The sequence below is a fragment of the Echinops telfairi genome, unplaced genomic scaffold (assembly GCF_000313985.2).
Source record: "Echinops telfairi isolate 266 unplaced genomic scaffold, ASM31398v2 ScPeMD7_7415;HRSCAF=8453, whole genome shotgun sequence".
NCBI lineage: Eukaryota > Metazoa > Chordata > Mammalia > Afrosoricida > Tenrecidae > Echinops > Echinops telfairi.
Window position 1 is genome coordinate 1143060 of NW_022111315.1, and position 16471 is coordinate 1159530.

Genomic DNA, 16471 nt, shown 5'->3' on the forward strand with positions numbered 1-16471 from the left:
CATGCCTGTATTTAGACCTCTATAAATGCCCTTTTCCTCCTAGCTCTTTCCTCTATTTCCTTCTACTTTCCTCTTGTCCCACTATCATGCGCAGCCTTCATTAGGGTTTCAGTAATTTCTCTTGGTTACATTGCCCTTCCTGAATCCCTACCAGGCCTCTCACACCCTCATTGTCACTAATTTTGGATCACTTGTTGTTCCCTTGTCCCTGGGTTGGTCAACACCACTTCCTTTCCCCCACCTCCCTCTTTCCCATGTCCCCTGGGAACCATCACTCCTGTTGTTTTCTCCTCCAGACTGTTCATCCAGCCTATCTTATCTAGATAGACCTGCAGAGATAATAATATGCACAAAAAAACAAGGCAGAGCAAGAGAAAGCAACAAAAAAGAACACAATGATGACAACAACAAAGAAAGCCAATGACTAATTAATTAATTTTTAAAAAAGAAAAAGAAAAACCTGTAAATAGATCAAGGTCTATTTTTTGACCTCTAGGAGTGTCCGCTAGTCGAGTCCCATGGGGTGCCATGCTTTGGCCCCAAAGTCTATCCTTTGCACTCCCTCGGGACCTCCCTGCTTTGCTCCCCACGCTGCTCTGCCGCTATCCCTTAGTGTTTTGCCTAGGTGTGGTGGGGTCAGACCAGGCCAATCCCGACCCTGAGTCTCCAGTGTTGTACCAATAGGACTATGGGACAGCAAGGGATGACAACTACTTTTGCAGGATATTATCAGAGAATATTTTGCTGTGACCAAGTTATTTTTAATTTATCTTACCATGACTAGAGAATGTAGTTGGTTCTTGTTTATGTGACTCCTTTTACTTATAATGTTTTTGAGATTAATTCATGTTGTACTCCATCCCTTTTTATTGCAGAAAAAGATTCCATTGTATGGCTATCCCACAATTTATGTGTCCATTTACCGGTGGATAGGCGTTTTGGTTGATTATACTTTTAGGGTATCATGAATAATGAATAAGTTTTTATATGGATAAAAACATGCAATTTGGGGCTGGCCCCAATCCCAATTACTACATGGACAACTGCCCCTCCCCCCGGAAGAATTTATTTCAAAGGATGGCATTGAATCTACAGCTCCGGGATAGGGACATATCTGATCAAAGCACAGGGGAGCAGACGAAGGGGGAGGAGGAGAGACTGGAGTACTTCCTGGCCCACCAGCCCATGAGGACGATGTTCCGGATTAGAGTAGTCAGTCCACAGAGAGGAAGACATGGGCGGCCCCACTATGAGACAGGACGTCCCTCACTGACCCATAGGCCTACAGGGGACAACACCAGAGACACAGTGAGGTAATTGCGCACGATCTGATCCCGCCAAACCAAGACAAAACACTAAGGGGATGCAACAGAACAGAGCGGCAAGGTCCCTAGGGAATGCTGAAGGTGGACTTTGGGGCCAGGGCGTGGTGCCCCAACAGACTGGAATGGAAAACACACCTAAAGGCCAACAAATAGTCCTTGAACTAACTACAAGCGTTTCTGTCTCGTTTTGTTTTGTTTTCTTGTCATTGGTTTGTTGTCTATTGTTGCTTGGTTTTGCTCTGTCTTGTTGTTGTGCATGTTATCTCCGCAGGTCTGTCTAAAGATAGACTGAAGAACAATCTAGAGGAGAAAACAACAGGACCGACAGTTCCGGGGGGACATGGGAGAGGGGGAGGTGGGGGGAAAGGTAGTGGTGTCAACAAACCCAGGGACAAGGGACCAACAAGTGATCCAAATCGGTGGTGAGGTAGGTGTAGGAAGCCTGGTAAGGCGTGATGAAGGGTAATGTAACCAACAGGAAATGCTGAAACCCAAATGAAGACTGAGCATTGTTGGGAGCTGCTCTGAAAGCAGAGGTCTGTTCGTTCAAATGTGAACGTGCAGACACAGCTCTCTCACGGTCAGATTGACTTTTGTGCTTTAATGTTATTGAAAACATCAGGTGCTTAGCCTTGGGAAAAATATTTGCCAGACAAACAAGAACAAGGATGGGGGCGCTATTTTGAGCAATAGTACATTCCCATTTAACAGTGTATAAAAAAAAGCTTGCTGGAAAATAAACTTAGGACTGCAGTCTTGAATTGCAGTCCTCCTTACCCTAGCTTTTTTGTGTCTGTCTTTTCTCAGTCCTCACCCCCTCAGTCGAGTCCCCGTTGCTCTGCCGGCGGGCTCCGGCAAGCATGATAGTTGGACAAGACGTAAGTCAAAGGAAATAGAGGAAAGAGCTAGGAGGCAAAGGGCATTTATGGAGGTCTAAATAAAGGCATGTGCATATGCAAATATACTAATAAATGGGGATGGGGAAATAGATCTACGTGCATATATTTATAGGTTTAGTATTAGGGTAGCAGAAGACATTGGGCCTCCACTCAAGTACTCCCTCAATACAAGAATACTTTCTTCTATTAAATTGGCATTCTGTGATGCTCACCTTCCTGACACAACTGCTGAAGACAAAGCGGGTGAATAAGTAAATGTGGTTAGGAAAGCTGATGGTTTCCGGCTGTCAAAGGATGTAGCATCTGGGGTCTTAAAGGTTGAAGGTAAACAAGCAGCCATCTAGCTCAGAAGGAACAAAGCCCACATGGAAGAAGCACACTAGCCTGTGTGATCACGAGGTGTTGAAGCGATCAGTTATCAGACATCAAAGAACAAAAATCATATCTTTATGTGCTCACCTCCTTGATACGATTTTTGAAGACAAATGGGTGCATAAGCAAATGTGGTGAAGAAAGCTGATGGTGCCCAGCTATCAAAAGATATCGCGTCTGGGGTCTTACAAGCTTGAAGATAAACAAGCGGCCATCTAACTCAGAAGCAACAAAGCCCACATAGAAGAAATACACCAGCCTGTGCGATCATGAGGTATCAACGGGATCAGGTGTCAGGCATCATCAGAGCAAAAGATCATATAGTGAATGAGGGGGGGAGTACGGAGTGGAGACTCAAAGCCCATTTGTAGGCCTCTGGACATCCCCTTACAGAGGGTCACAGGGAGGAGATAAGCCAATCAGGGTGCGATGTAGCAATGATGAAACATACAACTTTCCTCTAGTTCCTAAATGCTTTCTCCTCCCCCACTATCATGATCCCAATTCTACCTTGCAAATCTGGCTAGACCAGAGGATATACACTGGTACAGATGGGAGCTGGAAACAGGGAATCCAGGGCGGATGATCCCTTTAGGACCAGTGGTGTGAGTGGCGATACTGGGAGGGTGGAGGGAAAAAGGGGGAACCGATTACAAGGATCTACATATAACCTCCTCCCTGGGGGACGGACAACAGAAAAGTGGGTGAGGGGAGACATCAGACAGGGCAGGATATGACAAAATTATAATTTATAAATTATCAAGGGTTCATGAGGGAGCGGGGAGTGGGGAAGGTGGGGCAAAAATGAGTAGCTGATGCCAGGGGCTTAGGTGGAGAGCAGATGTTTTGGGAGTGATGAGGGCAATGAATGTACAAATGTGCTTTACACAATTGATGTATGTATGGATTATGATAAGAGTTGTATGAGTCCCTAATAAAATGATTACAAAAACATGCAAGTTTTTATATGGATGTATATTTAAATTTTTCTTCTGTAGAAACCTGGGAATCGAATTGCTGGGTTGTGTGTTTAACTTTTTAAAATCTGCCAAACTGTTTTGTTTTCTAAAGCAGCTATAGTGTTTACTATCTTCTCCCTATCCTGCTGCATTTTGATTCATGCTTTGAAAGCCTTTTCCTACGCAAAAGTTAAAGAAGATTTAACTCGTTTGTTATTCTAGTACTTGTGTTTTTACTTAAACATTTCATTTAGATTTTATTTCCATTGGGAAGTTATTTGAAACCACCAGGTGCTCTGTGGGAGAAAGCTGTGGGCAGTTATACCCTGTCCCTAAAGGGTTGCTATGAGTGGAAAGCAAATCAATGGGAGTTTTGTTTTTTTTTTAAATACAGACAGGAATCAGGTTCATGGTTACATGAGATTTGGGATGAAAATGGGAATGACTGCAAGTTGACATGAAGAATTGTGTGTGTGTGTGTGTGTGTGTGTGTGTGTGTGTGTGTATGAGAAAGTGATGAAAATTGACTCAATAGCAGGGAGCTTAGTGTTTGTTTTTTGGAAATGTTGTAATATTGGTTTTGGTGATAACTATACAACTGTGAATATCTTGAAAGTTTTTGAATTGTACACTTAAAATGAGTAAATTTTGATGTGTAAATTATATTTTAATGAAGTTGTTAAAATGCCCAGAAGTGACCAGGGAAGAGGAATCAAGATGGTGTACAGGTATAATTACCCATCTGGCGCTCCTGCTGAGGGACTAGAAAATTAAGAGGTAAAGAAGCTGAGACCAGGAGGCTGGGTGCTAAACACAGATTCGGCGTAGTAGGGTTCAGCTGAGACAACCCCCCCATCCCCTTTGATTTTCACCCACGAAATTATTTGAGAATGCACTGAAACCTTCTAAGTTCATTCTGCCTGCTGGCATGCTCAGCTAATCCTGTACCAGGTCCAGAAGAGCAGCGTCTACAACCCCTTCCTACACCCTAGTCCCGCAGTTTGCAGCAATTTCCCCAGACTGTGGTTTAAAAGTGGTCATAATGCCAGGCTCGCAGAGAGCATCTGAGAGCTAGCCATAAGACCCCATACCGGAGATGCCATCTTTAACAAGTGGTGCTGGAAGCAATGGATATCCACCTTTAGAAAAATGAAACAAGATGTGTACACCCCCACACCCCCCACACCCCCCACGCACAAGAACAAATTCAAGATCGATCTAGAAATAAAACCCCAATTATCAGGACCATCAATGAAGAATTGGAACAAACCTAAGAACTTGCCTCAGGGAATACATAGGCTCACTGCAATAGGGAAGGGTTAAAATACAGGTGAACCTGAAATTGAAAAGTGGGATATACTAAGGCTAAAACACCTGTGTGCATTGCAAGACTTCACCAAGAGTGTAGCAAGAGATTCCACAGACTGGGAGAGGATTTCTAGCATTGATATAATAGAATAGACAAAGGGCTTATTAATGAACTATACGATACCTTCCTAGCCTGCAAAAAGAGGAAAAATTTAAACCCCTCAAGAAGTGGCCAAAAGACCTGAGCAAAGTTTCACAAGGAAGGAGACCCATATGGCCAATAAACATATGAGAAAATGCTCCTGATCATTAGCCATCAGAGAAATGCAAATTAAAACAACCATGAAATATCATCTAACACCCTTGAGGATAGCTCAAATCAGAAAATCAGAGAGGTCGGACCAAACCAAGGAGGTACATGTTATTCCAACACAAAGAAGGGGAAAGGGGGGAAAAGGGCTGGAGAGATGGCATAAGGGGAACAGGTCACTAACCCACCCAGGGGGAACATATTGTTTATATTTCCACAGAATTGTGAGTGTGCAAGCAGACCCTACCACAGTGCACCAAACCTTGAGGGCAATGTAACCACATGGAGAAATGAAAAGATTGGGCCACCAGACTGGTCCCAGAACCAAACTGACCCTCTCCCTAGACATATGCACTACAGAGGACAACATTAAGCCTACAGGTTCAGGGGAGAGTCTGCACGCTATGCCCACACAGAAGCAAACAAAGAAGGAAAAAGAGAAAGGGACAGTCTAGACACCATATTGGCACACCAAGCCTGGAGGACAACGTCTAAGCATGGAGCTGCTAAGGCACAGAGAGGACTGTAGGGCCGACAACAGCTCAAGACATGCTGTCCCCTCACTGGAGCAGACCACGGCAAAGGACAATATTGGGACACAAGACCCCCGCCCCCCCCAACCCACAGCAGGATGAACCAAGAAGGTAACAGAACAGCAATGGGAGCAAAGTAAAGACACAAAGCCCCTGAAGAGTCCCCAAAATAGACTTCTGGCTAGGAGGGCAGGTCCCAGAATTCCCCCAGGACCAGTGAGGAGACAGTCATAAAGGTCAGCGGACAGACCTGGACTTATGTATGTGTTTTCTCTTTTTCGGTTTTCAATCTTTTGTTTTGATTTTTGTTTGGTCTTTGTTATTGTTGGGTTGCCTACTTATTTAAGATTGGCATGAGATACAAGCTTGTGGAGAAAGCAATAGGACTGATGGACCTGGAGAGACTTGGGGGAAAAGGAGGTGGGAGAAGGGAGCGGTGATCAAACAATGTCATAGACGGGGGAACCTAGGGAATAAAAATCAACAACAACAAGGATGTAGACATTCTGGGGGTTTGGAGCAACAGCAGTCTAGATGACATGAATTACTAAGAGGTGGAAGTAGCGGGAGAGTGATGGTGGGGCAGGAGGAAGGTGAAAGAAAACAGGAATGATCTAGGAAGCAAAGCTATGGATAGAGGTATAACATAGGTGTGTACATATGTAAATATATTAATTCATAAAAATAGAGATATTGGTCTATGTACATATATTTTTACATGGCAAGAGACTGAAGTTGTGGATGGACTTTGTGCCTCTGCTAATGCCCTCCCTCAATGCAACATTTTGTTCTAACAATCTGGCATTCTGTGATGCTCACCTTCCCGGCACAGTCGCTGAAGAAAAAATGGGTGCATAAACAAATGTGGTGAAGAAAGCAGGTTGTGCCTGGCTATCAAAAAATGTAGCATCTGGAGTCTTAAAGGCTTGGAGTTAAACAAGCCGCCATCTAGCAGAGAAGCAACATGTCCACATGGAAGAAGCACACCAGCCTGTGCGATCATGAGGTGTTGATGGGATTGGGTAACAAGCATCAGAAGACCCAAAACAACAAACAAACAAAGCATATTGTTGAGAATGAGGGGTGTCAGAACAGAGACCCAAACCCCATCTGTGGAGTATAGGACATCCCCTCAGAGAGCGGCCACAGGGAAGGGAAGAGTCAATCAGGGTGCAGTAAAGTATTGATAAAACACATAATACTCTTCTGGTTCCTTGAAGCTTCCTCACCCCACACTATCATGACCCTAGTAATGCCTCCCACTGCAGGCTAGACCAAAGCATATGTATGGGAGTAGCGATAACAGGAGGGCAGGGGGAAGGCGGGGAGAGGAGGGGAGGAAGGGGGAACCCATCACGATGATCGACACATAACCACCGCCCCCATCTCAAGGGGGATGAAAAGCAGAAACTGGGGAAAGGGAGACCGCGGTCAGTGTAAGATATGAAAATAATAATTTATAACTTATCAAGGAACCATGAGAGTGTGTATGGGGGGGGGGAGCTGACACCAAGGGCTCAATATAAAATAATGCCAATATATGTATAAATGTGATTGATACAATTGATGTATGGATTGTTACAAGAGCTGTAAGAGCCCTTAATAAAATGTCTTTTTTAATGTCCAGAGGTAATAAATAAATTTTACTACATAAAAATATAATTTTTCCTAACAACAACATCATAAACAAAGTAAAAGACAACTGAAAAACTAGGAGAAAACACACTGGAGCATAGAATTGACAAAAATAGAGTTGAAGGGCACAAAACAATTTAGAAAATTTAGAGGAGACAGTCCACCAAAAACAGAGAGATAAAAGTGGCTTTCAATCATATGAAAAAAATACTCGTGAGGGAAAGAGGCAAAAAGAGGAGTTGATAACAAGAGCTCAAGTAGAAAGAAAATGCTTTGGAAATGTGGATGGCAATATATGTACAAGTATGCTTAATATAAATGAATAATGGATTGTAATAAGTTTTTTTAAGATCCCCCAGTAAAATGATAAATTAAAACAAAGAAAAGAAAAAGAAAAACTATGGAAGCTCCTTATAACTAAAGATGAAAACAAAACTGAGATCACATTTCTTATCAAATTTGTAAAATTTGCCATTGGTGAAGCTGTGGTAAACGGGCACATTCTCATGCTGCCAAATTGGTACAACCCTTCTTGATACAGCAAACCCTAACAAAATTACACATGAACTTAGCCTCTACACCAACAATCTCACATTAGAAATCACTTAGAAATCAACTCTAAGACAAAACTCCAACAATATGAAAACACACATACTGTATATAGTCATGCATTGAAGCACTGCTTGTAATTGAAAAATATGAATATTAGAAACTGAAATGGTTATTTATAAGAGAGCGTTCAACTTAGTATGTATGATGCAAAACTCATACTATGCAGCTGTTAAAAAAAGAATGATGAAGATTTCTATAACCTAAATAAATTATTTTCTAGGAATACTTAAATAGAAATATCACAAAGAGTATCTATACTGTGAGGGTAAGCTTGAAAAAAAGCTACAAATTCATAGGAACCTTTATTATGTAAAAGAGCCCTGGTGGTGTAGTGGTTACTTGTTGGGCTGTGATCTCCATGCTTGGCAGTTCAAAACCAGCAGCAGCTCTGAAGGAGAAAGAATGGGGTTTCCACTCCTGCAAACAGTTACCGTCTCAGACACCCATAAGGGGGTTGCTATAAGTCAGCATTAACTTGATGGTAATGAGTTTATTATATAACAGGAACCCTAGTGGTGTTCTGGGCTGGTAACCATAGGGCACATTGATCAAACTTACCAGCTGCTTCTTAGGAGAAATACAAAGCTGCCTGGTCCTCTGACAAAGTCTCACAAACCTTATAAAGGGTAGCTGTGAGTCGTCGGCATCCCCATGAGTCTGGTTTTTATCAGTAAAAATATCAAAATGAGAAGCTATTTCTGTTAGTTTGGTTTTATGTCAGATTAGGAGGGCCAGAATTCTCCCATGCTATGATCTAACACAGTATGGTCAGCTGCATGATGATATCTTTGCAGTGTACCAACTGCTTAATCTGGTTTTGATACAATTGAAGGGAGTTTCATTTGGGGTGAGGCCTACACTTAGTATAGACTGAGAGTGTGAGGAAGTTATCTCACGATTACTGCTGGATCTGGATCCTGCATCTGGTTCATAGGCCTCTTGTTACATAGCCTGCCAATCCCAAAAGTAAAAAATGTTTTTTCCAAGTCTGAGGGTTCCCTTTTAATTATTTAATGAAATCTCTTGATGCACAGAAGGGTCTTATCTATAGAAGATCCCAGTCATCAATTTTTGTCTTCCGCTGTGTATGTGTATATATCTATGTGCGTTTGGATGTTTTTGTTAAGGTCAATTCTGTAAACAGTAAAAGATACAAAAAGAAAAGGAAAATATCCCATGTGAACTCTATGCCAAAATATTCACTGTCACTAAGTTACTCTTGACTCATAGTAACACATAGTAACAGAGAATTGGCACCTGGGTTTTTGAAGCTGTAATTCATTAAGGGAGCCGACAGCTTCATGTTTCTTTGACAGAACAGTTTGGTTAGTTTGAACTGTCAACTTTATAGCTAGGAGCCTAACTCCTAACCCATAGTACCACTAGGGATTCTAGTGGTGAAAAAGTTTCTCATTTTTGATAAAGCTAAAATGAATCGGAACCCTACAGTAATGAATTGGATTCAGAGGTATTAGAATAAATTCTGTGAGTCTTAGCAGACTAGAGAAACAGCCATAGACAGCCATAAGTGTATAAGAGCTTTATATACAAGAGCAATTGAATATTGAGAAAACATCCCAGCCCAGTCCAGATCAAGTCCAATATTAGCCCATATATATAACACCAATCTAGAAAATTCTCTTCAGACTCACGAAACACTTGCAATGACGCCAAATACAGGAAGATCACAGGACAGTGGGTAGAAAGTCTTGTGGATCCAGTGGTGGTATAAGCAATTGATCTCAGCACTGGTATGGGTCTCCACGTGTCTCCTCCAGCTCCAGGGCTCTGGCTCCATTAGGATAGCTCCATGTGTCTTGTGAACAGGAATGTCTCACAGAGCGTGTGTGTCCCGCCTCCAGGGAGCTATTTATCTTAGAACCTCAAAATGAAGTCATCAAGCTGGGAACTTATTGACAGCCTAAACTCCAAGTCTCAACTTGACAACAGATTATGTAACTACTACAGACCACCCCTTGTCAACTTCATACAACTCTTTAGCCATATACAATTTTCAAACAAACAATATAAACCCATATCATACAAGTAAAAATGTGCCAAAGCCTCATTTAAACATAATATCCTATAAGTGAAGAACAATATTGTATGCCTAACAATTGCAGTTAAGTGAACACCTATACCATAATCTTATGAATATATTCCCCCACCTATTTCATGCCTTTATCCTCCCAAATTTGGGTATACAATTTCTATAACCCACTTATATCAACCTAGTATTTTGAGGAGACAATCATACTCTTTGATGTGAAGAATCTTCATTCCACTTGGAAACTTGTGAAGTCTGCATTCATAAGCAAAGTCAAATCAGGACAGACCATCTATAAATTCAGCAGAAATACGCACCAGTTCACAAGGCTCACAAATCTTCTCTTCATCTGGGCGGGTTCTAGTCAGCTTAATGTGAGCTGTTTTACAGCCTCACCAGGGTGCCCATTGGCTACCTTGCCTTCAGACCATGTGTCCCTTCACAAATTCTCAACAAGTCCAGCCTCCTTGTACTAGGTCATGAACTTCAGACCAATCAACCCATTCTTGTCTTCTCTAGTTCCTGTAAACCAGGTCCACAGGTGTCAGTGGCCAGACCCAACCCGTCTCTTTATTGCTGTACTTATCCCACTTCCACTCAACATGTGGATACAGGTGGTCACCTAGCAAGCATTCCAGCCTGTCCACAGGCTACCTCAGTCCTAGAGGAGTTTTCTTTATGGTTCCAGATTTTTTTTCAGCTTCTGACAAAAGCTACTAGTTCACAATCCAAAACGTTCCTTTTCCCCCTCCAATTTGTCAACAGCCCCCTAGGCAACTCTCTTCCTCTTTAAATGTCCTGAGCTCTCAAGACACTGGGTGGGCCTTATCATTTCAGAGTCTTCTTTGCAGGCATATCCTAAACCCATTTAAAGATTTTAAAATTTAAAATTTTAATGGCTCAAGGCAATCATTTCTATCAATCATTAAATCAACAATAAGCAGAAGAAATCGGTATCAACAAGTAGAATCAGATACTAAACTCAATTCTCAAAACCATCAAGTTCAATCCTTATCTAATTTATCTTCATCCTTATCTATACTATTCCATTGATATAAAGTATGGGATCAGGGCTCTGACAGCATCAAGCCAGGGCTAGGCCTTCTGTCAGCCATTTTGACCTTCTGTCAGCCATTTTCAATAAGAAGCTCTGAGAAATTCGAGGGGCAATTTCATTCCGAGTTCAAAATAGACATTAACAGCATTCATTTTTTCCATTTCAAACAAGAATAACCAAAGAACACAACTGAAGAAAAGAATCAAAACTTTGACTTCCCATGTTCTTTCCAGAAAACAACCCAGCAAACTGCATGGCAATATCTGACTTCTGGGTAGCCAAAGAAGAAGAACTACCATGAAGCAGAGGTCACACAAGCATCAATTGTCCATCTTCATGATTTGTTTCTCTAGTACCACACTCCTAAGGTTCCATAATATGTCAGTCTGGTAGACTAGAGAAACAAAGTCACAGACACTCATATGTGTATAAGAAAGAGCTTTATATACAAGAGCAATTGAATATTGAGAAAACATCCCAGCCCAGTCCAGATCAAATCCATAAGTCCAATATTAGCTCATATGTCTGATACCAATCTATAAAATCCTCTTCAGACTCATGAAACACATGTAATGATGCAAAATACAGGAAGATCACAGGACAGTGGATAGAAAGTCTTGTGGATCCAGTGGTGGTGTAAGTAACTGATCTCAGTGCTGGTATGGGTTTCCACGTGTCTCCTCCAGCTCTAGGACCCTGGCTTTATCAGGGTAACTCCATGTGTCTTATCAACAGGAACGTTTCGCAGAGAGTGTGTGTCCCGCCTCCAGTGAGCTATTTATCTCCTTAGCACCACCAAATGAGGTCATCAAGCTGCGAACTGATTGAAAGGCTAAACTCCACCCCTTCACTCTTAAGTCTCAACTTGACAACAGATTATGTAACTACCACAAACTCATTGCTCTTAATATACATATATAAAGACAGATAAAAAGGATATTATATATATATGATAGTAATAGATATATATATAAATACAAATTTCCTAGCATTGTCTGTTGACAGGGCCTAGAAGCAGTGATATCCTAGTAATAAGCATCTTTAGTGCACAGATTTTGATTTCTAGGCACCATTCTACAATAAAAGAAGCCAAAGCTCTTTGGACATAAGGCAGATTCTAGGACCGAAAAAAGGAAAATAGAAGGCAGTTGTAAAAAATCTTGTGGAAATACTCATGGAAGATGAGGACTTGTCAAAAAACCCTAAGAGTCAATCTGAAGCAGTTCCTAGTAGATAAAGTAGGAACAATGTAAGAAAAGAAGGAAATAATCATAGCCATACATCTACACAGGATAAGGCAATAATCAAATAAGTACAGGAAAAAAATACAGCTTTTCCTCATTGAATTCCATTTAAGTGTCAGAGGCCAGAATTGCTTCTATATGTCTTTCTGGTAGATGTGGATTCCTTGTAGATGACTAGCTAAGTTCTAAACAGCAAATTTGTTAAGATCTCTAACTTATCACCAAGTGTAACCAGAAACTTTGGTATATTAGGGAAAAACAAACTATCTACAGAAATAGTTTCTGCTATAATATACATTTAAATTAATCCCAGTCTTGGAGCAAGGTAAAAGGAAGCAGAGGAAAAACTAGGAGGCAAAAGATATTTATAGAGCTATAAATATAGGTATGTATATATGTAAATATATTAATATATAACGATAGGGATATTGGTCACATACATAACACTTATATGTTAAGTATCAAGTGAGCAGACGGAAATTGGCCCTCTACTCAAGTCCTCCCTCAAAGCAAGAACACTTTATTCTAATAACCTGGCATTCTGTGACACACTTCCTTAAGTCAAAATGGGTGCATAAGCAAATGTGGTGAAGAAAGCTGATGGTGCCCAGCTATTAGACGATATAGCATCTGGAGTCTTGACGGTTTTAAGTTAAACAAGTGGCCATCTCACAGGAAAGAAACAATGCCCACATAGAAGAAGCACACCAGCCTGTGTGATCATGAGGTGTCCATGGGATCAGGTATCAGGCATCAGAAGACCCAAAACAATCATATCAATGTGAACAAGAGGGATCACAGTGGAGACCCAAAGCCCATCTGTAGATAATTAAACATCGCTCACAGAAGGGTCACAAGAAAGGGACGAGCCAGCCAAGGTACAGTATAGCAGCAACAAAACACACATTCTTGGTTCTTTAATATTCCCACCACCCCCACTATCATGACCCCAGTTCTACCTTACAAATCTTTCTGGACCAGAGCATGTACATTGGTACAGATAAGAGCCCTCGAAACATGGAATCCAAGACAGATAAACCCCTCAGAAACAGTAATGGGAGTAGCGATACCATAAGGGCAGGGGGAAGGTGATGGGAGAAGTGGGAGAAAGGAGGAACTGATGGCAAGGATCAATATATAACACCCCCACCCCCATCCCAAGGGGGACAACAGACAACAGAAACGTGGGTGAAGTGAGACAACAGACGGTGTAAGATATGAAAATAATAATTTATCAAGGGGTCATGAGGGTGGGCGAGGGAGGGAAAAAAGAGGAGCTGATACCAAGGGCCAAGTAGAAAGAAAATGTTTTGAAAATGATGGCAACATATGCACAAATGTGCTTGATACAATTGATGTATAGATTATGATAAGAGTTATAAAAGCCCCTAATAAAATGATTTATATTAAAAAAAATAGTCTTGGTCTCTTACTTGATAGATCCAGGCATGGTACCCCCATGGGCTTGCAGCAACAATACTTGCAACTGTTGCACCTGGAAGAATCAAAGAAAATAATCAACTAGTAACCAATCAAAAGCTATGTATACTTTTACAGCTAAATTACCAATATTTACAATAGGAAATTATACTTGATGTCTATGAATACCAAACAGAACCTGTTCAAGGTACACAGTAGTAAGTTAGTGAGTACTCAAACACCAAACTCAATTTTCTTTCATGCCAACTCTGAAGATAATAGTTACCATAAATCATAATGCACACTTTCAATGTTTTTCATACTTTTGTTCTGATAAAAACTGCCCATACAACAATTCTTTCTATAACCCTAACCAATCAGCTATAGGTCAGGCCTGTCATGTTAATGGATGCTGTCCTCCAATCTGCGAACAACCCAAAATTTCAGCTATCAGGTTACAAGCTTGGGAGTCTTCAGGGCTGGCTTCATTTTTTATCTGTTGACTACTACAAATTAAGATTCTCTTCAATACCTCTTCAGTGCCAAGGATAAGCTTGACCCCTCACCCCAACTCCCCCACCTGTGAGGTTTTGTTTTATTGTTAGATGCCATCAAGTCAGTTCCAACTCATAGTGACCTTATATATAGGGCAAGGAAGTGTTGCCTGGGCCTCTGTCATCCTTACTATCATTGCTATGCTTGCGCTCATTATTGATGCCATTGTGTCAATCCATCTCATTGAGGATTAGTCTTTCCCTTTTGTTTCCTGACAGATAACTCTAAACACTTGTGATTTTCTTAGTAAGAGTCTTTTGTTATCCAAGATCTCAAGGCCTTACTTGAGAGTTCTTGCCAAGGAGTGGAGGCTAGCCCGGTCAAAGTTCACTTCCCCTTTTTTGCTACTTCATAAAGCATGATGTCTTTCTCTAGGGATCTGTCCTGATATTATGCCCAACATGAGCAAGACAAAGTCTTGCAATCCTCATTTCTAAGGAGCATTCCGGCTGTATTTCTGACATACTGACCATAAATGTAAGGGTTCTCTTTACTCCCACCCCTTCAGAAAACCAGCTAAAAATAACAGCAAAAAGGATAATAAGGAAGAAATGCATACACTGAAGTTTGGGAGGCTCTTCAATCGAAGCTTCCATACTACAGACAGAAAAGTGCTATCCTCCCCAGTTGGTGAAAATGCTATCTTTCACCAACCAGAAAGCCCATAGAGCTTCTATGTCCAAGGTCTTAATTGTAGCCTCCTGGTCTAGAAGCCATGGATAACAAAAGGACTTCAATTACTCAAAGAGCCCCAAGTGTTGAGAGTTATTTCTCAGTAAACAAAGACAAGGAGCAGATTACTCTGGGTAAAAAACTAGTTACCTTAATTATAGGGCCAGGATTTGAATGCAGGCAGTTTGGTTTTAGTGGCAACACTCTTAGCCATTGTACTTGGCTATTTCTGCTGTTTATTTTTTTCTCTGGAACCCACTTCCTTAAATGATGCTGGCTCAGCGTTGCTGGCTCAGTCTACTTCTGAGACTATACAGATATATCAAAGAAAACTCTGGTCCATATTTTCATCACACACAGTTCATTTCCTGTATAGCATTCCCCCCAGTTAATATTTATATATTGGTATGACTGTATTTAGCATTTTTCTCTCTCACCAGACAATATGTTCCCTGAAGTCAGAAATTTTATCTTTTGACTCAATAATGCATCTCTAGCACATTACCTGGTATAAAATAGTGCTCAATGAACACTTGTAATCAATTAAGAAATGAGTAGGAAGAAGAGATTTTTTTGACAAAAGAAAGGGATATGAAAGAAAATAGGACAGAGACTAGTACAGTGTTTTGGAACTCAGATGATACTGTGGACTGGCAAATTATTTATATTCTCTACAGTGACCCATAGGAGTGAAGGAGTAGGGTTTGAAAGAAGAGATTGTTAACACTGAGGAGGAAGATCAGGGAGCACTGGACAGTTACAAAGCAGATTTTCAGTGGAAACAGCACTACTGAAGCCTGAATCAATCCAACTGCCTGACTTCCAGCTCCTCTACCAGGGCTACTAAGCACAGTCAGTCAAATTAATGCCCTGGTGGCATAGTAGTTATGCTTTAGACTGTAACTTCAAGGTCACCAGTTCAAAACCACCAGCTGCTCCATGGGAGAAGGATAAGGCTTTATACTCCTAGAGGTATAGTGCTGGAAACCCACGAGGTCAGTTCTACTCTGTCCTATAGGGTCACTGTGAGTCAGAACTGACTCGATGGCAGTGAGTTTAAAGAAATGCTGATAACTGTTAAATCTGTATCTTCAGCTCAAACCTCTCTACATTATACCTAGAACAAGTTATATTTAAAACACTGCTACTTAGATGTCCCTTAAGATTTTTCCAACTTAAAATGCCCCCAAATTAATCCATCAATTGCATTTCCCTACTTAACACTGTGTTGTTTCTTCTGTATTCCTTGACTCAATGATCGGTGCGACCTTCTACTTGGTTGTTCAAACAAGAACCCTGGGATTCATGCTTATCTCCCTTCCCACTCTACTTTTTTTGCATCAATTTTCTTTATCAAGTGGTCGGCTGCTAACCAAAAGGGAATGCACTGGAATGCAATGATAATGGAATGATAATGTCTCCATGGGAGACATGTGTGAGAATTTGCTTCCATAAAGATTTAAAGCCTTGGGAATGGAGCAGCAAGATCCCCAGGGAATGCTGAAGGTGGACTTTGGGGCCAGG

General features: G+C 41.2%; 1 protein-coding gene across 1 annotated transcript in view; it reads right to left on the reverse strand.

Moving 5' to 3' along the window:
• Positions 1–16471, reverse strand: part of KIF4A (kinesin family member 4A) — a 187159-nt gene that overhangs the window by 87849 nt on the left and 82839 nt on the right. Inside the window, exon 12 of the mRNA XM_045296988.1 lies at positions 13735–13796. Within this exon, the coding sequence (XP_045152923.1) occupies positions 13735–13796 (62 nt within the window). The remainder of the gene's footprint in view (positions 1–13734; positions 13797–16471) is intronic.